We start from the raw sequence: 22,072 nt of genomic DNA, 5'->3' as shown, positions 1-22,072 counted from the left end.
AGATAGATGACAGATAGATAGATAGATAGATAGATAGATAGATAGATAGATAGATAAGGAGGGAGGAGGGAGGAAGGAAGGAAGGAAGGAAGGAAGGAAGGAAGGAAGGAAGGAAGGAAGGAAGGAAGGAAGGAAGGAAAGAAAGAAAGAAAGAAAGAAAGAAAGAAAGAAAGAAAGAAAGAAAGAAAGAAAGAAAGAAAGAATGGATATAGATAGATTTTCACCTTGCATCATACCACTGTGATTTTTGCCAGAGTGAGGAAGGTAAGGTTGGCAAAATTGCACCTGCCGCTAAAACACCCTCCCTTCCTGCACCTGCTCGAAGCTTTGAGATCCCCCTGGGAAAAGGGGGGAGGGGGAAAGAAAATTCAGTGGGGGACTCAACCTCTCTACTCAGTGCATGGATTCTCTGCTAAGTAAGTCTCCCCTTGGGTAAGGCCAAGACCGAAGAAACACCAATGCCCCCAGCACTGCCACCCACCTACCAGGCAAGGAAGACCCCCGATTTGAGGAAGGGGGCCGTTCCAAAGCCCACCACAGCTTCCAGCCACCTGTCCTCCCCTTGGCCCACCCTGGAGGCACAAAAGTTGGCAGCAGGCTGTGACTTTGGTACAAATACAAGCCAAGATCCCAGGGGATCCAATTCCTGGGTTATTAATTAGAAGAGAGGATTAGGAGGGATGTTCTCAACCTTGGCAACTTGAAGAGGGGTGGACTTCAACTCCCAGAATTCCCCAGCCAGCTGGCTGGGGAATTCTGGGAGTTGAAGTGCACCCCTCTTCAAGTTGTGAAGATTGGAAAACACTGCACTAAATCAAATCACACTAATGCTAAATGAGAATCCATCTGCACTGATGAATAGGCTGGCTGGGGAATTCTGGGGTTAGAATCCCCTCCATCTTAAAGCAGGCTGGCTGGGGAATTCTGGGAGTTAGAATCCCCCTCCATCTTAAAGCAGGCTGGCTGGGGAATTCTGGGAGTTAGAATCCCCCTCCATCTTAAAGCAGGCTGGCTGGGGAATTCTGGGAGTTGAAGTCCACTCTACTTTTAAAGCATGTTGGCTGAGGAATTCTGGGAGTTGAAGTCCACGCCTCTTAAAGCAGGCTGGCTGGGGGAATTCTGGGAATCGAAGTCCATTCATCTTAAAGCAAGCCGGCTGAGGAATTCTGGGAGTTAAAGTTACACCCATTTTAAAGCAAGACGGCTGGGGAATTCTGGGAATTGAAGTCCCCCCATCTTAAAGTGTGCTGCCTGGGGAATTCTGGGAGTTGGAATCCTCCCACCTTAAAGCATGCCAGCTGGAGGATTCTGGGAGTTGAAGTCCACCCACCTTAAAGCATGCTGACTGGTGGATTCTGGGAATTGGAGTCCACTGCTCAAAAGTTGGAAAACACTGCCCTAAATCAAATGACAATACAGTAATGCTAAATTGAAACCCAACTGCATTGGAGAGGCTGCCGGAGGGGTGGGTGGGCGGGTGGGTTGGGAGCTGACGCCCACCCCTCTAAAAAAAAACTCCCAAGGCTAGGGACAGGCTGGGTGAGAGAAAGGCCTGGCACTTCCTCCAGACCCGCTGAGATACAGCCAGGAGGAGTGGCAGCCGGTCAGCTGGAAAGGAAAGGCAGGTGCCACCCAAGAAGAGCCACCCAGGGACCGTCCTCGGGTGGCACAAAGGCTCCTGCCAGCTGAGGGGCTCCCCCCCACCCCAGGAAAGAAGGGGCAAGACTGGGCTAAGCAGGCGAGGCGGGCAGAGAATATCTGCCTGTCGGCCTGCAGCCCCCATGGCTGGTCTGCTCCAAGGGCCTGCAAGGGCGGGTGTGTGTGGGGGGGAGGAACGGGGCCATCCTGATGGCCACCCACTCCCACCTCGCTGTCAGCATTTTTCCTGGTACAGCAGCCCGGGCGAGCGATGCCGTTCGGGGAAGGCCGGACCCAGTTGCTAAGAAACAAGCTGGCGCTGCCAGCCTACAGTGACCTCTGTCACAGCCTCCTGCTCAAGGCTTCTGCCGGAGCCAAAGGCGAGGTGCGGGGAGAGGGAGTATGGGTGGGTGGGGAAATGCTGGTGCAGACTCCCCCCCCTGCCCTCCCCCTCGGCAGGGGTCTCTGCCACGGGTCCCCGTCTTTGCAGAGAGCACCACCGGAGGGGAGGAGAAAAGCCGGGGTGGAGGGGAACGTCTTGAAGAAGCGGGATGGCTGCCTGCAAAGGGGAATCCTTGCCCGGGGCAGCTTTGGCATTCGAGCAAGAAAGGGAGGGGGGTGCCCTGCGATAGCAGCCAGGAGGAGGGAGGAGGAGAAGGAAAGAAGAGACAGGAGGGGGAGGAGGGAGGGAGGGAGGGGAGGAGGAAGAGGAATGGAAGGAAGGAAGGAAGGAAGGAAGGAAGGAATGAGAAGGAAGGAAGGAATGAGAAGGAAGGAATGAGAAGGGAAGGAAGGAAGGAAGGAGGGATAGGAAGAGGAGGAGGAAGGAAGGAAGGAAGGAAGGAAGAAGGAAAGAAGAGACAGGAGGGGAGGGGAGGGAGGAAGGAAGGAAGGGGAGAGGAGGAGGAGGAAGGAAGGAAGAAAGGAAGGAGAAGGAAGGAAGGGAGATAGCAGGAGGAGGAGGAAGGAAGGAAGGAAGGGAGATAGCAGGAGGAGGAGGAAGGAAGGAAGGAAGGGGAAAGGGGAAAGAAAAGGAGAAGAAAAAAGGAGGAGGATGGAGACAGGAAGGGGAAGGAGAAGGAAAGAAAGTAGAGACAGGAGGAGAAGGAAGGAAGATGGAGGCAGAAGGAGGAAGAGGAGAAGGAGATGAGTAAGAAGAAGGAAAAAGACAGGAGTATGAGGACGAGGAAGGAGGAGGAAGGAAGATGGAGACAGGAGAAGGAGGAGGAAGAGGAAGGGGAAGGGGGAAGAGAAGGAAAAGCAGAAGGAGAAAAGGAAAAGGAGGACAAGGAGGAGGAGGAGGCCACCAAGACCCAGACAAAGGGTGCCTGAGAATTCCCGGCTGGCCTCCGGTGCCCAGGCCGCAAGGGGTTCTAATGCAGCAGCCTTTTGGTGTTTTTCACGGAATTGCTTTTCCAGGAAAAGCCCAGGCTCCGGCCTACCAGCCTCTGAGCCCCATCAAGAAGGAGGGGAAATACGGGGAATGTCTCTGCCCCCTTTTCCTCCCCAAAGTCTCCTTAAAACAAATGCTAACTACCCACAGGGTTGCCAGGCTGAACGGTGTGTGTGCCCATCGCCAGGGAGATGAACTCCAATCCCCAAAAGTCCTTTGACAAGGGCAGCCTCATTAAAGCCCCCCGCCTACCTCGCAGGGTTAGAGGGAGGATTAAAGAAATTTACTGCTGAATGAGACTCTGGCTAATGGATTAATGAATTCATTGAATATGTGCTCCACTAAAACAAGGTAAAAATAGACCAAGATAAAATAAAACAAAACAAATAAATACACAATAAACTAAAGTAAGAATAAATAAATAAAGTTATAAACACAATGCAACCCAATGAACAAGACTCTGGCTGATTGATTGATGAATTAATTGAATATTTGCTCCAGTAAAACAAGTAAAATATAAACCAAGATAAAACAAAACAAATAAATAAATTAAAGTAAGAATAAATAAATAAAGTTATAAACACAATGCAGCCCAATGAACAAGACTCTGGCTGATGGATTGATGAATTAATTGAATATTTGCTCCAGTAAAACAAGTAAAATATAAACCAATATAAAACAAAACAAATAAATAAATTAAAGTAAGAATAAATAGATAAATTTATAAACACAATGCAACCCAACTAACAAGACTCCTAACAGATTAATGAATTCATTGAATATTTGCTCCAGTAAAACAAGTAAAATATAAACCAAGATAAAATAAAATAAAACAAAACAAATAAATAAAGTAAGAATAAATAAATAAAGTTATAAACACAATGCAACCCAATGAACAAGACTCTGGCTAACAGATTAATGAATTCACTGAATACGCGCTCCACTAAAACAAGGTAAAATAAAGACCAAGCAAAAATAAAATAAAATAAATAAAACAAAATAAATACACAATCAACTAAAGTAAGAAAAATTTAAAATATATATATATATATATAAACACAATGTAACCCAATGAACAAGACTCTGGCTAATTGATTAATGAATGAATTGAACACACGCTCTACTAAAACAAGGTAAAATGAAGGCCAGGTAAAAGCAATAAAATGAATAAAACAAAATAACAAGCTAAATAAAATAAAATAAAAATAATCAAATACACGTTAAAACTAAAGTAAGAAAAAATAAAAAGTTTTAAACACCAGGCAAATACCGTGCAGCTTAATACGCTACGCTACAATACGTAGAACATGTTTGCCCTGCGGTGTTTGGGAAGGGGAAGGTGGCTGGTTTGGCCAGGGCAGCCCTAGTTGGTCCCCATCTGCTGGCGTTGCCTTGGCAGTACCAAGGTGCCACCCCCCCGGAGTGGGCTCCAAGCGAAAACGGCCCAGGCCTTTCTCTCCCCGGGGGCGAATTTGCCTTCCAGCCAGCCCTCTGACTTCTCTAGGGAGAGATGACGGGCATCAGGTGGATGGGAAAAGCCACAGCAGAACAACAGAGCATCTGAAAAAGGACTTGTCCGTCTTAGGCCCCTTTAAGATGGGGGACTTCAACTCCCAGAATTCCCCAGCCAGCTTTGCTGGCTGGGGAATCTGGGAGTTGAAGTCCCTCCGTCTTAAAGGGGCCTGAGACAGAAAAACGCAGCACTGAATCTCACTGTGATTTCAGCCCCTTTGCAAATGCAAGCACTTCATTTTCCAATTGCAACAGGGAACCGAGGTGAAGGGTCATCCCACCTGCCCCGAACTCCCTCAATCCACTTCTCTTAGGCTTCTCCGTTACGGCAAACTAACACGTGTCAAACCATGATCACCGAGAACATTTCCACCAACATCGACAGGGCATTAGGGTATAAAGAAGGAATGAACCGCGCTCCCTCCGGCACTGATGATGTTAGGTAGTTGGGTCATGAAATGTTGTCAGGAAAACAACCTGGTTCAGAGAGCACCAGGGACCCCCACAGTTCTCCTCCTCTGTGCAAACCCCACTCCCTTCTAGGACTGATGATGTTACTTAGTTGGGTCATGAAACATCTGCAAGAAAACAGTCAAGCTCAGAGAATACCAAGGACCGCACAGTCCTCCTCCTCCTCCAACTCCTCTGCAAACCCAATCCCATTCTGGCACTGATGATGTTACCTAGCTGGGTCATAAAACGTCTTTAAGGAAAACAATCAGGCTCAGAATGCGCCAAAGATTCCATAAGCAACCAAATGGTTGAAATACTCATAGAAGGTATAAATTACCAAGCCCCACTATCTTTCTCCAACACAAAACATAAACTCTTATGGGTTTCAAAACACCGCAGGGTTTGAAGAAGAGACTGGGCAACCATTCATCTGAAACAGTATGGAGTTTCCTGCTTCAGCCGGGGGTTGGACTAGAAGACCTCCAAAGTCCCTTCCAACTTTTGTTCTTGGGTTCTCTGCAGCCCTGAGATTAGAAAAGAGCCACCGTTTGCTAGTGCACCAGTGTCTTAAGCCATGGTTTAGTCCAGGGGTCTTCGAACTTGACAGCTTTGAGACTTGTGGACTTCAACTCCCAGAATTCCTCCTCTGGTCACGTTAGTTCAGCGATTCTGGGAGTTGAAGTCCACAAGTCTTAAACTTGCCAAGTTTGAAGACCCTTGGTTTAGTCTGTTGAGGTCCCCAGGAGTCAACGGATGAGCGGCACCACCTGGCCCAACTAATTTGGGCTTACAAAGAAAGCGTGGTCACGTAGATTTGCATCGGGGTGAGGCACCACCAGGAAATATCCGGTCTAAGTCAAGCAAGACTTGAAGGCGACTTTAATGGAAAGAGAAACAGATCTGATCCCAGATTGAATTATTTAATTGTTCTAGATCGCTTTATAGCCTGTTGCTCTTATATTTCTCAACCACTGCAATTAAGATGGGGGGACTTCAACTCCCAGAATTCCCCAGCCATATAAATATATATATATATATATATATATATATGTATATATAGGTGTAAATGTAAATATAAATATACTGTAAAATATATACATACATACATACATACATACACGGATATGATAATTAACAGGCTTTGTGGCCTGAAAATTTTGAAATTCCCTGCTCCTTTATAAAAATAAAGCCCCCAAAATTGCATTTGAACCACAAAGAGGTCTTGGCTATCTTTCTTCAACACCTAAATAAATTCATTTTCCTGCACCACGTTGGGATGTACCCATGAAAAATTCCACTCAAAGGATCCAACAGCTCGTATCACAGGCCACTTAAGAAATGCACAGGCTCTTCCTCCCCCCCCACCCCCCATGGATAGAGAAGTGGGGAGGGGGCTGCTTCTTTGAGAGGGGCGTCCAGAAAGCCTGTAGTGTGCAGGTGCCAAAACAAATTTCAGGTAACCCTAATTCTGACATTGAGGCTCCGCCCCTTTTCAATGTGGCAGGCATATAAAAAAGGCAGGGCTTCAATTCTGCAATCTCTCTCTTTTCTTTTTCTCTTTCTCTCTGTCTTCTTTCTTTCTTTCTTTCTCTTTCTTTTCCTTTTCCTTTTCCTTTCTTTTCTTTTTCTTTCTTTCTTCTTTCTTTCTTTTCTTTTTCTTTCTTTCACTTTCTTTCTCTTTTCTTTCTTTTTCTTTCTTTCTTCTTTCTTTCTCTCTCTTTCCTTTCCTTTCCTTTTTCTTTCTCTTTCTTTCTTTCTCTCTCTCTTTCTCTTTTTCTTTTTTTTTCTTTCTTTCTTTCTTTCTTTCTTTTCTCTTTCTTTCTTTCTTTCTTTCTTTCTTTTTCTCCCTCTCAATTTCTTACTCTGTGTCTCTCTATTTCTTTCTCTCTTGATTTTTTTCTTTCTCTTTTTCTCTTTCTCTCTTTCTTTGTTTTTTACTTTCTCTCTTGTTCTCTCTCTCTCGATTTCTTTCTCTCTCTGTCTTTCTGTCTTTCTCTCTCTTTCTTTTTCTTTCTTTCTTTTTCTCTTTCTCTCAACTTCTCTCTTTGTCTTTGACTTTTTCTCTTTCATTCTCTCTGTCTTTCTCTCTGTCTCTCTTTCTCTGTTTCTCTTTCTCTCTGTTTCTTTCTCTTTTTCTGTCTTTTTCTCTTTCTTTTTCTGTCTTTCTCTCTGTTCTCTCTTTCTTTCTCTCTTTCTCTTTTGAATTTCTTTTTTTTTAAAAAACTCCTCGAAGCCCCCTCCATGAATATCCCTGCCAGTTTATGGGGTGTTTAATTCCTGCTAAACCCTTTGTAGTTTAGGCTCAGGAATTACACCCCCTTGTAGCTAACTGCAGCCCGGCTCTCTCCCTGCTCCTAAACATGTTTGTAGCTTCTGCCTGTAGGGATCTGCGGTGTTGTTTTTAATCATGGTAGTTACCCCCTGAAGAATTGCTGCTCAATGTTTCGGGGTTTTTTTTTGCCCCCTCTGGACATATTTTTTTTAAAAAAAATAAAAAATAAACCAGAGTTTCTTGGTGTGCGTGTGCAGGTAGTCCTCAATTTACAACGGTTCATTTAGTGGCCGTTCAAAGTTACAAGGGCACTGAAAAGAAGCAGCAAGACGGGTCGTAAGACAGACCGACGCTCGCTTCACCGACGTCTCGCTTAGCGACAGAAATTTTGGGCCCCCAAAACTGGGGTCGTAAGCCGAGGACCACCTGGGTTGCGTGGCAGATGATCCCAAACTCCTTGAAAGACAAAAAATATCAGGTGGGTTGTTTATATTTTTTTTAAAAAAGGAGGGGGGGGTGGATCAGGGTTTTTAATCAATCCAACACCACGAGGCACCTCCTAAAAATAAAAGGGAAATGCTATTTTGGAAACGGATTAACCGCGGCCCTAAATTCAGATCATGCAATTCTGTGCATGGCTGTAGGTTCTGCTTCCTTTTTTTAAAAAAAACAGAACCTTAACAAACTGGAGCAAGGCACACCAGGGTGTTTCTGTGTGTTTGTGAGTGAGTGTGTATGTGTTTTAGAGAGAGGGAGAGAGAGGAGGGAGAGGAAGAGAGAGGGAAAGGGAAAGGAGGGAGAGAGGGAGGGAGAGGGGGAGAGATAGCAAGAGAGAGGGAGAGGAAAAGAGAGGAAGAGGGAGGGACAGGGAGGAAGGGAGAGAGGAAGGAGGGAAAGAGAGAAGGAGGGAGGCGGAGGGTGGGAAGGGGAGGGAGGAGAGAGGGAAAAGAGAGAGGAAAGAGAGAGGGAGGGAGGAGAGGGAGAAGAGGGGGAGAGATAGGGAAGAGAGAGGGAGAGGAAAAGAGAGAGAGGGAGGGACAGGAGGAAGGGAGAGAGGAAGGAGGAAAGAGAGAGGAGGAGGCAAGGGTGGGGGGGAGGGAGGGAGAGAGGGAAAAGAGAGACAAGGGAGAGGGAGGGAGGGAGGAGGGAGGGAGAGAGAGATGGTGAAGTTTTGGAACCCAGCTGTATGAGAATCACTTGAAGGAATGGGTAGATTTAATCTAAAGGACAGAAGACCAAGAGGAGATCTCAGAGAAATATTCCGAGACCTAAGAATTGATCCTACAGAAGATTAGATGGAACTTATTCTCTGCCATTGCAGAGGGCCAGGATCAGTCGCCCCTGAAGGCAGGACAAGAAGCAAGAGATGGAAAACCGATCTAAGGAGAGAAGCAACCTGGAATTAAGGAGGAATTTCCAGAAAGGGAGGACAATTAACCAGTGGAACTGCCGGCCACCAGAAATTGTGGGCGCTTCTTCAGTGGAGACTTTTAAAGAAAAGATTGGACAGCCGTTTGTCTGAAATGATAGAGGATCTCCTGCTTGAGGCTGGACTAGGAGACCTCTGAGAGCTTTGCCTCATTTTACGACCTTTCCCGCCACTATTGTAAAGCGAATCATCACAGCTGTTAAGTTTAGGAACACGGTTGTTAAGTGAACCTGGCTCCCCCTTGCTTGTTAGAAGGTCGGAAAAGGGGATCACACGACCCCCCCGCCTCCCAGGACACTGCAAACTGTCATAAGTACGAGTCAGTGGCCAAACGGCTGGGTTTTGACCCCTGGGGATGCTGAAATGGTTGTACAAAACAAAAAACAAAAAAACGGTCGTAAGTCACATTATTCAGTGCCACCATAACTTGGAACAGTCACTAAAGGAATTGTTGTAAGTCGAGAGCCACCTGGATATATGATGAATAGTATTTGTGGATTTTTTTTAATCTGGGGTTTTAGCCCATTGGCAAATATAATAAATGTGATTAATAGATAAAATAAATATTAGGAGAAAGCACGTGACTGTCGAAGCTGACATCCAGGGGAAGAGGTAATAATACTGGTCTTCAAACAGAGAGGAGAACTATTATTAATTATAAATATTATTTTACTACCTCAATACCCATGCTTGGCTACGAAACTATGTGGTCGGGCTTAGTTTTGGGGGAGGAAAATAAGAGGAAAAAAATTCTGCCTCTGCCTACCAGCATCCATCAGTATTTATCTGGCTAGTGTCCTGTCCGCATGTGAGAGTTGAGGGCTTTTTGGAAACTGAAACAGTATTTGCTGTGTGAGCAAGGAGACAGCAAGGAGCCTGGGCGTGGCTTAGCTCAACTGGACTAAAGGTGTGTTTGGTGCTGAGGAAATGAACCTGAAACTCCTCTCCTGTTTTTGTGTTTTGCCTTTGGAACAGGTTTCTTTTCAGGTGGGGAGGGGGAGTAGAACTCCTTAGCATCAGAGCATGTTAATAATAATAATAATAATATAGGAAATATTCTAAATGCTCTGATGGTCATTTCCAAAAATCCTTTCTTAGCGAACATCTAGAAGCTAAGAGGAACATTTGGGCCAAATTTCAAATTTGTAGGCTTTATTGGTTCTGGAGATTTTGTGATAATGCGTGAGTGGTCTTTCGCTTTTATATATATGATTTTAATGTAATTTTATTATTTTAATTTAATTTAATTCTACTCTTCAACTATTCCGTGCACGAAAGCTGCTTGGTGCTCTGAAACGGAAACTCCTTCTCCTCTGCTTGTGTTTTGCCTTTGGAAGAGATTTCTTCTTTTCAGGTGGGGACGGGGAGTAGAACTCCTTAGCATCAGAGCGTGTTAATAATAATAATAATAATAATAATAATAATAATAATAATATAGGAAATACTGATGATGGTCTTTTCGAAAAATCCTTTCTTAGTGAGCACCTAGAAGCCAAGAGGAACCAACGTGCCAAATTTCAAGTTTGTAGGTTTTACGGTTCTGGAGATTTTGTGATGATGCTTGAGAGGTATTTCGGTTTTATATATAGAGAAGATTAGTAGAATCCCTGGAGCAACAGGATGGGCTCAGTCACCACCAAAAACCCTTCCAAATTCGGAGAATTTAGTCCTTGATTTACAACGGTTCATTTTGTGACTGCTCAGACTTACGACGGCACCGAAGAAAGTGACTTCGGGCTGTTTTTTCACAGCATCGTGATCAAAATTTAGACGCTTTGGCAACTGACTCGTACTTACGACGGTCTCAGCGCGAGACCTAAGGGGTTGCGTGATTCCCCTTTTACGACCTTCTGACCAGCAAAGTCCACGGGGAAACCGAATTCACTTAGCGACCATCTGACTGGCAGGGATTCATTTAACAACCATGGCAAGGAAGGCCGTACGATGAGGACAAAGCTCACTTAAGAAATGACTCGCATTAGCGATGTAAATTTGTTGCTCAATTGCGGTTGTAAATCGAGGACTACCTGTATTTGTGTACCATCTGGGGTCCCTCTGCGAGGGAGAAGGACTTTTTAAAGAATTCGAGAAATAAATAAAACAAAACAAACTTCAAAGCATCCCATAAATGACAGGCAGGGGGTTGGACTAGAAGACCTCTTAAGGTCCCTTCTAACCCTTGTTATTCTTAATTTTGTAAGGGTCTCTTGTCTGAGTAGGGGGCTGGACTAGAAGACCTCTGGGGTCCCTTCCAACTGTTATTCTGTAAGTCCTATGGTTGACCCAACACGTTTAAATCATGATTCACTCATCCTTGACCCCACAAATAAACCGATTGGCACAACACACGGAGCCACAACCTAACCCGCCATCTCCTTCAACTAGGCCTGCTCGGCTACAACGGTTTGCGCACCATTAACCTGGTTACTGAATTAAGCCACATTTAAGCAGATAAACCCACCATCACCCCCAACGGAGGACACCCCACAAACCAAACCCAGGTTGAAACTCACAGAGGTCAGCAGGTGGACACAAATGCAAGGCTTCTACTAACCCAGTTAAGTGCAAACCTGGCGAGAGTGTGAGGAAGAGACAGCAGGAGAGAAATTTAAATGGGGCAGCTTTGCGTTTTAGACACACACAAACACACACACACACACACACACACACACACACACAGTCTTGCAAACTGATTTTTTGTGTCGTCCAGGGCTGGGTCAAGATGTCCATTTGAAGGATAAAAGTATCCAACCACAAAGATTTTTTTTTATATTTATATTTTTTTATTATTATATATACTTATGTCTCTATCTCTGTGTATCTACTCTCTCTCTCTCTCTCTCTATCTATCTATCTATCTATCTATCTATCTATCTATCTATCTATCTATCTATCTCTGTCTCTATCTCTATCTCTTTGTATCTATCTATCTATCTATCTATCTATCTATCTATCTATCTATCTATCTATCTCTATCTTCTATCTCTCTCTCTCTCTCTATCTATCTATCTATCTATCTATCTATCTATCTATCTATCTCTCTCTCTCTCTCCTCTCTCTGTCTGTCTGTCTGTCTGTCTCTATCTTCTATCTATCTGTCTCTATCTTCTATCTCTATCTATCCCTATCTCTCTCTCTCTCTCTCTCTCTTTCTCTATCAATCGTATAATCTATCTGTCTCTATCTTCTAGCAAATAAATCGTGTGTGTGTGTGTGTGTGTGTGTGTGTGTGTGTGTGTATAAAGTTATATTTTATTATTTATAACATTTATTTGCTGGACCCCTTTAAAACAAAGGTGATAATTCCAAAAATGACGCATGCTTGGTTTAAGGGGGTCCCAGCAGGTGCATCCATCAAGTTGCACCTCCTTCCTGACTACAGCTAGTCCTTGACTTATAATCGTTCGTTTAGTGACCATTCAAAGTTACAACGGCACTGAAAAAAAGCAACTTAAGTTAGGACCGTTTCCCCACACTTTATGACCGTTGCAGCCTCCCCGCGGTCAGGGGATCCAAATTCGGACGCTCGCCCACTGGTTCAGATTTACGACGGCTGCAGGGTCCCTGGGATCACGTGTATCCCTGTTTACGGCCTTCCGTCAAGGCGGAAGCCGAATTCACTTAACGACCGTGGGAACCGACGTTGGCGGTGATTCACTTAACAACGGGAAAGGTCGTAAAACAGGGCAAAACTCCCCCTTGGCAAAGGTCCCGCTTAGCGAGATAAACATTCTCGAAGGGGTATGTGGGGGTGACCTGCCTAAGCAGGGGTTGGACTAGAGGACCTCCAAAGGTCCCATCCGACTCTGATATTTCTGTTCTGTTCTAATTTGGGCCTGAATTGTGGTCGTGAGCCGGGGAGAACCTGTAAGATCCTGGTCTGCTGTCCGACGTTTCCTAACCACAATTCCCAGCTTGATGGATCTAAGAAGAAACGGGTCACTCTGGGGCCCAGCTTCGAATCCCCCTCCCCTCCTCCCAGGGGCCTCTACAATCCCCAAGAACCCCGGGTCAAGCTCCAACCAGCGGGCTGGGTCTCATCTTGCGTCCCATTTGATTCACTCCTAACGTCGGTTTCCCTGACTGACTGACAGAAGCTGGGCCGGTTTGGGTCAGCCACCGGGGCAAAACGTCACCCCACTGAGTGGCCTTGCTAAAGGGGTGAGGACATGGGTCATGGGGGAGGCTTTGAGGGTCGTGGGAGCACGTTTGCAACCAGGCCGTCAAAGGCTGAGCTCTGGAGAAGCCACCATTGCTGGCCCATGCTGGTTTATTTAAAAGGAGCCCGAAAGACACAAGACGGGATCTAAAATCGAACAGAATATCGAATATAGAAGGGAAGGGAAGGGAAGGGAAGGGAGAAGAAGAAGAGAAGAGAAAGAGAAGAGAAGAAGAGAAGAGAAAAAGAGAAAAGAGAAGAGAAAATATAGAAGGGAAGAAAAAAGAAAGAGAATATATAGAAGGGAAGGAAGGAAGGAAGGAAGAGAAGAGAAGAGAAGAGAAGAGAAGAGAAGAGAAGAGAAAATATAGAAGGGAAGAGAAAAAAGAGAATATAGAATATAGAATATAGAAAGGAAGGGAAGAGGAAATATAGAACGGAAGAGAGAAGAGAAGAGAGAAGAGAAAATATAGAAGGGAAGGGAAGATATAGAATGGAAAAGAGAGAAGAAAACAGAAGAGAGAAGAGAAGAGAATATAGAAGGGAAGGAAGAGAAAAGAGAAGAAAGAAAAGAAGAGAAAAGAAGAGAAAATATAGAAGAGAGAAAAAAGAAAAGAGAATATAGAAGGGAAGGGAAGAGAAAATATAGAACGGAATGGAAAATAGAATAGAAAATGTAATGTAATAGAAAATGAATACAATAGAATAATAATATGGAATGTAATAGAGAAGAGAAGAGAAGAGAAGAGAAGAAGAGAGAGAGAGAGAGAGAGGGAGAGAGAAGGGAAGAGAGAAGAGAAGGGAAGAGAAAATATAGAAGGGAAGAGAGAAAAGAAAAGAGAATATAGAATATAGAAGGGAAGGGAAGAGAGAAGAGAAGAGAAGAGAAGAGAAGAGAAGAGAAGAGAAGAGAAGAGAAGAGAAGAGAAGAGAAGAGAAAATATAGAAGGGAAGAGAAAAAAAGAAAAGAGAATATATAGAAGGGAAGGGAAGAGAAAATATAGAACGGAAGAGAAGAGAAGAGAAGCGAGATTAGAATACAGAATATAGAATGGAATGGAATTAGAATAGAACAGAATATAGAATAGAATAGAATAACAGAGTTGGAAGGGACCTTGGAGGTCTTCTAGTCCAACCCCAACCGCTGGACATCTGTGGGACGCCTGACCCTGCCTTGCTCTTGAACCAATCACAGGTAGTCCTTGATTTATGACCACGACAGAGCCCCAAATGTATATTGCTCAGGCGAGACCATGGTGGGTTTGCCCCATTTTACAAGCTTTCTTGCCCCCGCCATTAAGTGGAATCGCAGCGGGGGTTAAGTGAGTCAGACGGCTGTTCCGTGAAATCTGGCAATGGCTTTTGCTTGCTGGGAGGGATGTGACCCCGGCCCCCACCCCGAGACGCTGCGACCGTTGTAAATGCGAGTCGGCGCCCCACTTTTGATGCCGCGTGAGCGCAGCGGGGGAGGCTACGGCCCTTAGTGCGAAAAAGGACTCCTTAGGCCTGCCGTGTCCAACGGTCACTCAACGAAGCATCCTAAGTTGAGGAGGACGATGGGAAAGCGGTTGCCTCGGAGCATGCGCAGAGCGCGATTCAAGTTAGCGGAAACATTAGCCAGGAGAAGTTTGCACAAAAAGGCCCCTCGCCCTCTCGGCCTTTGCCCAGCAGCCCCTTGCCCCCTCCCCCCGCATACTCTGTCTGGGGGTCTGGGGGAAGGACAGAGGCACGGAGAGAGGAAGCTCTTTGTCTCCTCTTCCCGGCCCCCCTCCAAGGCTGCCCCAGCCTCGGTGACACACAGCCGCCGGACGGACGGACGTTGCCAGAAGCAGCAGCCCTTCCAGCCATCTGCTGCCAGCTACAGAGACCCCCACGCCCATCCTCCTGTGGATTGGGGACAGGGGCTGGAGGGCACCTGAAGAGCATCCAGCCGAAGGTGCCAGACTCCCAGCGGCCCCACCCCTGGGGGCATCCCTTTCCAGGCCTCTCCCACCCACCCCCGTGGGAGGCGGTGCCTTCCTCCTCCCCTCCTCTCCTCCTCCTTTTCCTTTTCCTTTTCCTCCTTTTCCTCCTTTTCTCCTTTCCTTTTCCTCTTCCTCCTCCTCCTTTTTTTTCCTCCTTTCTTCCTTTTCCTCTTCCTTTCTTTCCTCCTTTTCCTCTTCCTTTTTTCCTCTCTCCTTTTCTTTCTTTCCTCCTCCTTTTCTCATTTTTCCTCCTTTTCCTACTCCTCTTCCTTTCCTTCTCATTTTCCTCTTCCTTTTCCTCCTTTCCTCTTCTCCTTTTCCTCTTCTTCCTTTTCCTCCTTCCCTCCTTTTTCCTACCTTCCTCCTCCTTTTCCTACCTTTTCCTCCTTTTCCTCCTTTCTCCTTTCTCCTTTCTCCTTTCCCCTCCTCCTCCTTTTTCCTCCTTTCTACCTTTCTCCTTTCCTCCTGCCCCTCCTCCTTCCCCTCCTCCTTTTTTTCCTCCGCCCGCCGAGAGCACCTGGCAGAGCCTCTTCCGGCAGATGCCCTCCCACTGCTGCCAGGATCCCCCTCGCCTTGTCCCGCGCTGGCTGGGCCTCTTTTGTCTGCAGCCCGGGACTTTTTGCACTGGAGCAAGGGGAGGGGCTGGAGGATGGCTGGGGGGGCACGCGGGAGTGAGGTGGGGGGGCAAGAGAGAGAGAGAGAGAGAGAGAGACACGGTTGAAAGCTCCATGGCAACCCCGGGTGCTGCAAGACCCCGGGGCGCTCCTAATTGGCACCGTAATTGCCCCGTTAGCCGCGTTCCCCTGAGCCCGAGGCGGCCTGCAGACCCCCCCCCTCCAGATTGGGCCGTGGGGGAGGATTCCCCGGTCCCCGTGGAGGTGGGCCGGGGGGGGGGAGGCCACAGAGAAATACCCCCCACCCCTTCCTCATTTCACCTTGGCAGGGAGAGACGGTGCCGCCTAGCCTCCATCTTCCCTGCCAGGCCCGGAGAAGAGGCCAGCTGGGATGGACTGCAACGCCCATCGTTCCCAGCCGGGACCAGCACAGTTTGGGCTTTTTTTTAAAGGAGGAAGCAACGGGGGCAGCCGGGGTGGGAAGGGACCTGCCCTTGGCACGGGGGAGGGGGACAGAGGGGGGACAGGGGGTGGGGGGAGGGGCAAGGCACTCCAATCCCCCCACTCAGCCCCCCTCCCCCCACAGGGGGTGGGCTTTTCTGCAGTGGCCACCCAGAGGCCATCAGGCAGGCTTGGGCCTCTTTCAAAGGGCAGCTGTCAGAAAGCGTGACCTTGGGGGGGGCCCAACCTTGACTGCCCCCTCCTCCACCCCAGGCAGACCCCCTATAAGCCCCCTCTCCCTCTCTCTCTCTCTCTCTCTCTGTTTTTTATTTTTATTTTTGCAAAGGGTCCCTTAAGAGCCGGGGGGAATTGAGGAAGTGGCCGGGCATCCTCTCCCCTTGGGCCAAGGGGGGGGGGTCCCATCGTCCGAAGGGGGGGGGGAGACATGGGGGGTGGAGGGGGCGATCGACGGCTCCGTTAGTTCCCTCCACAAATGTCCATGCGGAATTCTTGCAAAATCCAGAGATACGGGGAGTGGGGAAACCGTGTGGGCAGCTGAAAAACTGGTCAGGTGGGTTTAGAGAGGAGCACAAAAAACCAAAAACACACACACACACAACCGGTGCAGATGGCGAGGTTAGCAGTGGGGCGGGGAGGCGATTTCCTTCTCCTTTCTTTCCTCTCTCTTTCTCTCTCCCTCTTTCTCTCTTCCTTCCCTCCTTCCCTTTCTCTTTCTCCTTCTTTCCTTCCTTCCCTTTTCTCTCTCCCTCTCTCTCTCTCCTCTTTCTCCTTCCCTCCCTCATTCCTCTTTCTCCCTCCCTCCCTCCCTCCCTTTCTCCTTCCCTCTCTTTCTCTTTCCTGCTCTCTCCCTTCTCTCTCCCTCCCTCTCCTCTCTTTCTCTTCCCTCTCTCCCTCTTCTTTCTCTCTCCCTCTTTCTCCTTCCCTCTTTCTCTCTCCCTCTCTCCCTTTCTCCTTCCCTCCCTTTCTCTCTCCCTCTTCTCTTTCTCCCTCTTCCTCCTTCCCTTTCTCCCTCCCTCCTTCCCTTTCTCCTCCCCTCTTTCTCTTTCCCCCTCTCTCTCCCCTTCTCTCTCCCTCCCTCTGTTCTCCTTCCCTCCCTCCTTCCCTCTCTTTCTCCTTCCCTCTCTCCCTCTTCTCTTTCTCTCTCTCTTTCTCCTTCCCTCCCTCATTCCCTCTTTCTCTCTCCCTCTTCTCTCTTTCTCCCTCTCCCTCCTTTCCGTTCTCCCTCCCTCCCTCTCCCTTCCTTTCTCCTTCCTTCTCTCTCCCCCTTCTCCCTCCCTCCCTCTCTCTGTTCTCCTTCCCTCTCTCCCTCTTCTCTTTCTCTCTCCCTCTTTCTCCTTCCCTCCCTCCTTCCTCTCTCTCTCCTTCCCTCCTTCTCTCTCCCTCCTTCCCTCTCTCCTCTCCCTCTCTCTCTCTCTCCTCCCTCTCCCCTCCCTCTCTCCCTCTTCCTGACCAGATCTGCAGCCTCCAGGAGCCCAGGAGCCCAGGTCACACTCACCCGCACCCCACACAATCACACACACATACTCAGGGCCACCCCCAGATTCAGCTGAGCCTAAGAATCACCGGCTGGAAACCCTCCCCCCGCTTTCCCAGGAGCGCCAGACAACCAAGGCTGAACAAACCAGATGGGCTGTTTTCACATGACCTGAGTCACATCCTTCGCCCCGCCCCGGGCACTTGGGTGCACAGGCAGGCCGCGTCCCCAGCAGTCATCCCCCTCCCCCCTCCCCCAGGGGTTTCAGGCGGTTGTGTGAACACAGCCCCAGAGCAACCTGGGTCAGATTTTGCGAAAAACCGAGAAGCCTGGCTCGCTCGCTCTCTCTTTCGGCCATCTGCCCCCCCCCCCCACCTGGGATGCCCGCACAGCTGGCGGGTCCCTTGCACACACACACACACACCCTTCAAGAGCCCCATTCCACGTCCTAAATAGCATGCGGGTGCAATTGTGCTGGTTTGCACAATTGCCTAACAAGTACTGGGAATTACACACTGTCCTTTCTTTGTCACCCTCAAGCTGGCACTTTCAGGGGGGCGGGGGAATATCCACCAAGGCCAAGAGGGAAAAAAAGGTTACAGTGTGTGTGTGTGTGTGTGTGTGTGTGTGTATACCCCACATCTGGGCTTGTCCATCTGCGGGACCTAAGTGAGAACTACACCTCGGCTTTAAGTTCACCTTCTGCTTCAAAGCAAACCCCCCCTGCTGCCCCTGCCCCCCACACACACACCTGTTCCCCCCTTGCAGGAAGCCACCACACTCAGCAAAACTCAGCACAAAAGGCTGGTGCAACCTTCCCACCCCGACGGGATGGCAGCCAGCCAGCCAGATCGCAACCCCCTCCCCACCCCCGCCGCCCCACGGACCCATATGCCACTCCTGGACTGTGGCTTTACCCTCCTGCCTGCCTGCCCTTGACAAGCCCCCCCTTCTCTCTCTCCCGGCCCCCTCCCCAACAGCTGCGGGAAGCCTTGGCCCGGGTGGGGGTTGGGGGAGGAGGAGGAGGAGGAAGAGGAGGAGGCCGCCAGCCGCCCCACACACCCACCCACCCACCCACCCAGAGCTCTCTCCTCCCCCCGTCCTCCTCCCTCCGGCGCTAGCACAGCCACTTCTCTTCCGCGTGGAGGCTTCGCTCTGCCAACCAGCGGGCAGCGGCGGCGGCGGCGGCGGCGCTTCCAAGCGGGGTGGGGGCGGTGGGAGAGAGAGGGAGGCAGGGCGCAAGCGGCGCGCCCCCGCCGCCTCCCAGGCAGGCGCGCGCCCGCCCCCTCCACTCAGCCCCGCGTGCATGCACACGCGCGCACACACACAGTGCACTTTTCCGGCAAGGCCAGCTCCTCCGACCAATTGTCTCTGCCAAGCGCCCGATCTCCTGGGCAGATGGTGCAAAGGACGGGCGGGGATGAAGCAGCCAGCCAGCCGCCCCCACCCCCACCCCCACCCCCGCCGCTCCTGGAGTGCCAACCCCACCCTGGCACAGCCGGCAAGGGAGGGGGGAAGATGGGTGGGGGAGGGTCCCGGGGGTGGGGGTGGAGGAGGACCAGTTGGGCGTGCAAAGGGAAAGACATTCCCCCCCACCCGCTCGGGGCAAGTGGGAGACCCCCCACCCCCACCCCAGCCCGGCTGCCCCCTCCCCGCCAGAAAGTTGACCCGGGCGGGTGGGGAACAATGACGCCGCCGCCGCCGCTGCTGCTGCTGCTTCGGCCGGCGACTCCTGCCCGGGGCCGGCTGGGGAGGGAGGGAGGGAGGGCGGGCGGCCGGCCGGCCGGCTCGGCTCAGCCAGGCTCGGAGGGGTGTGGAGGCGGCGGCGGCTGCGGCGGCGGCGCGGCGTCCCCTTGGGCAGCCGAGGAACAATGAGCTTTGCTCCCTTGCGGGGCGCTCCGGCTCCGCTGCTGCTGCTGCCAGCAGGGACGGGCTGGCTTGAGGTTGCCCGAGCCCGACCTGCAACCTGCGGCCCCGGCCGGTGCGCTCGGGTGGAAGAGGGAGGAGGAGGAGAGGAGGAGGAGGAGCGGTGCCCTTGGACGAGGCTCTCGGGCCAGGGTGGGCGGCAGGGGGCGGGGCGCCCTCCCCTCCTCCTCTTCCCCTCCCCTTCCTCCCTCCCTCCCCCCGCCCAGTAGGCAGCCGGAGGCGAGGGGGCCGGCCAGCCCCGCAGGACAAGCCCGAGCTGGGGCTGCTCCAACGTCCCGGGCCGGGGGCAATTTCTGTGGGGGTCTTTTTGGGGGGAGGATGTCTGGGAGAGACCCCTCCAGGTAGACCAGCCGGCCTCCCCTCCTCATCCCTGATGGGACAGTGGGGAGGGGAGGCACAGTCGCCGGCTCCCCTCTCCGGGACAGGAGGAGGAGGAGGAAGAGGGGGCGTCGCGACAGGGGGTCCCCTTTCTCCCGCCCCCCGGGACCCCTCCCCCTTTTTCCCCCACGCGTGGGTAACGGGACCCCCTCCCCCAGCGCCGTCCCACCCCCGGGCCCTCTGCCCTCCCCGCCTCTCCCACGCGGGACCCCCGCACTCACCGTCCCCGTCTTGACCGGCACGTAGACCACCCCGGGTCCCATCTTGGCGGCGGGCGGTTCTCGGGTGCCGTTGCCCAGGCGGAAGCCTTTGGAGCGCACCCAGAATTGGAACTTGCCTTTCTCCCCGCCGTTGCCGCCGCCGCCTCCGTTGCCGCCGCCGCCGCCGCCGCCCCCTGCAAGACCTCGGCGATGCGCTGGTACTTGCTCCGGGTGACCGTCTTGGTCTTGGCCGAGTCGCCGTAGGTGCGCAGGCACCAGTCCCGGAACTGCCGGCCCAGCTCGCTCTCCCCGGGGCGGTTCCCGCTGGCCGACCGCAGCAGCGGCGGTGGCGGCGGCGCGGCGGGCGGAGGAGGCGGCGGCGGCGGCTTGGGCATGGCGGGCGAGCCGACGACGGAGCGCTGCTGCTCCCGCTGCTGCTGCTGCTGCTGTCCCGGCCGGGGAGCGAGCGAGCGAGCGCTGCCTCTGCCGCTTCTGCTGCGCCCTTGCCTGGCGCGGCGGAGGCGGGGAGGCAGGGCGGAGGCGGAGTCCGGCTTGGCGCGGCGGGACCAGGCGAGGCTGGCCGGGCAGAGGCGCTCGGGGACGGGCCGGGGGGCTGCGCTTGGCTCGGCTCGGCTCCCGACGTCCCTCCGGCCGCTGGCCGGGGCTGCTGCTCTTGCCGCTGCTCTTGCTGCCGCCGCTGCTGCTGCTGGGCTGGCCGGCCGGCCGGCTCCTCCGCCCCCTCGCCTCGGGATCCCACCTGTTAGAGCCGCGCCTCCCGGACTCGTCTCGCCCGGGGCGCAGCGCGCAAGGACAGGCGGGCGGGCGGGCAGGCGGCGCTGGGGCCCCGTCCTCCTCCTCCTCCTCCAGGGACGGGGCGGGGCGGGTGAGCCAGCAGCAACCGCCGGCCTGGGACAGTGCGAGCCGGTCCTTGGAGCCTCCGCTTGGCCGGCCGCGGGGGAGAAGCAAGCGGGCGGGTAGGCGGGCGGGCGGGCCGGGAGCGCGCTCCCCTCCTCCTCCTCCTCCGCCTGATAAAAGCGCCGCTGCGGCGGCGGGACCTTCCGAGCCTCCCCTGCCCGGCCCGGCCCAGCCCGGCCGGGGAAACCTTGCAAATGGGCGCCCCGGGAAAGGCCCGGAAGAAGCCCGGCCCGCCTGGCGGGACAGCCGCCTCCGCCTCCGCTGCTGCCGCTGCTGCGCCCGACCGCCGCTGGCCTTTCCCCGCCTGCGGAAGCTTCTGGGCCGGGATAAAAGCGGCGCCGAGGCTTCCGCGGGCCGAGCGGGGGAGAGAGAGAGAAAAAGCCACGTGCGGAGCGCCGCTCGGCCGGCCTCGCCCCGCAGCCCCGGCCTCCCTCGGGCCCGCCCCGGGCAGAGCCTTCGGAGGGAGCCGCCGGGCGGTGGGGAGGGCTTCGGCGCAGCTCGGGCCGGCGGGGGTGGGGCAACTTTCCCGGCTCTTGCCCTTTTCCTGCCGCCTGGCCGGGGAGCATGGGGAGTGTAGTCCGCCTCGCCCGAAGGAGACACGCGGGAGGGGGGGCACGGTGCAGCGCCTGGCCGGGGAGCATGGGAGGTGTAGTCCGCCTCTCCCGAAGCAGACAAGGGTCCGGGAAGGGAAGGGGGCCGACACACGGTGTGGCCGGGGAGCATGGGAGGTGTAGTCTGCCTTGCCCGAAGGAGACACGCGGGAGGGGGCCCGTGCAGCACCTGGACGGGGAGCATGGGGAGTGTAGTCCGCCTCTCCCGAAGCAGACAAGGGTCCGGGAAGGGGAGGGGGCCGACATACGTGTGGCCGGGAGCATAGGGAGTGTAGTCCTCTCCTGAAGGGGATGGGGTGGGGGTTGTCGATGGACCACATTGCTGGGGAGCGTGGGAGGTGTAGTTTGCCTCACCCCAAAAAAAGGACAAGTGTTGAGGAAGGAGAGGGTGCCAAGTCCCTGTGTGTCCAGGAGCATGGGTAATGTAGTCCGCCTCTTAAGGAAGAAGGCGTAGTAGGGAAAGGGAAGGGGCCGATGCACAGCGTGGCCGGGAGCATGGGGGCTGTCATCCTCTCCCGAAGGGGATGCGGGGATGTCGATGGACCACGTTGCTGGGGAGCATGGGAGGTGTGGTCTGCCTCGCCCAAAAAAGACAAGTGTTGGGAAAGGGTGTGTGTGTGTGCCGATACACGGTGTGGCCGGGCAGCATGGGAGGTGTAGTCTGCCTCTCCC

At 52.3% G+C, this 22,072-nt stretch overlaps 1 protein-coding gene across 1 annotated transcript in view; it reads right to left on the bottom strand.

Moving 5' to 3' along the window:
- NOL4L (nucleolar protein 4 like) overlaps window positions 1-20,678 on the bottom strand; it is a 134,094-nt gene extending 113,416 nt beyond the window's left edge. Inside the window, exon 1 of the mRNA XM_087931944.1 lies at window positions 19,896-20,678. Within this exon, the coding sequence (XP_087788070.1) occupies window positions 19,896-19,937 (42 nt within the window). The 5' untranslated portion in view covers window positions 19,938-20,678. The remainder of the gene's footprint in view (window positions 1-19,895) is intronic.
- Window positions 20,679-22,072: the final 1,394 nt, after the last annotated feature.

Source organism: Pseudonaja textilis, chromosome 3, assembly GCF_049901715.1.
Source record: "Pseudonaja textilis isolate UNSWEBS1 chromosome 3, rPseTex1.2, whole genome shotgun sequence".
In the NCBI taxonomy this organism is placed as follows: Eukaryota; Metazoa; Chordata; class Lepidosauria; order Squamata; family Elapidae; genus Pseudonaja; species Pseudonaja textilis.
The sequence above is the reverse complement of the archived record's forward strand: the minus strand, read 5'-3'. Positions and strand labels throughout refer to the sequence as shown.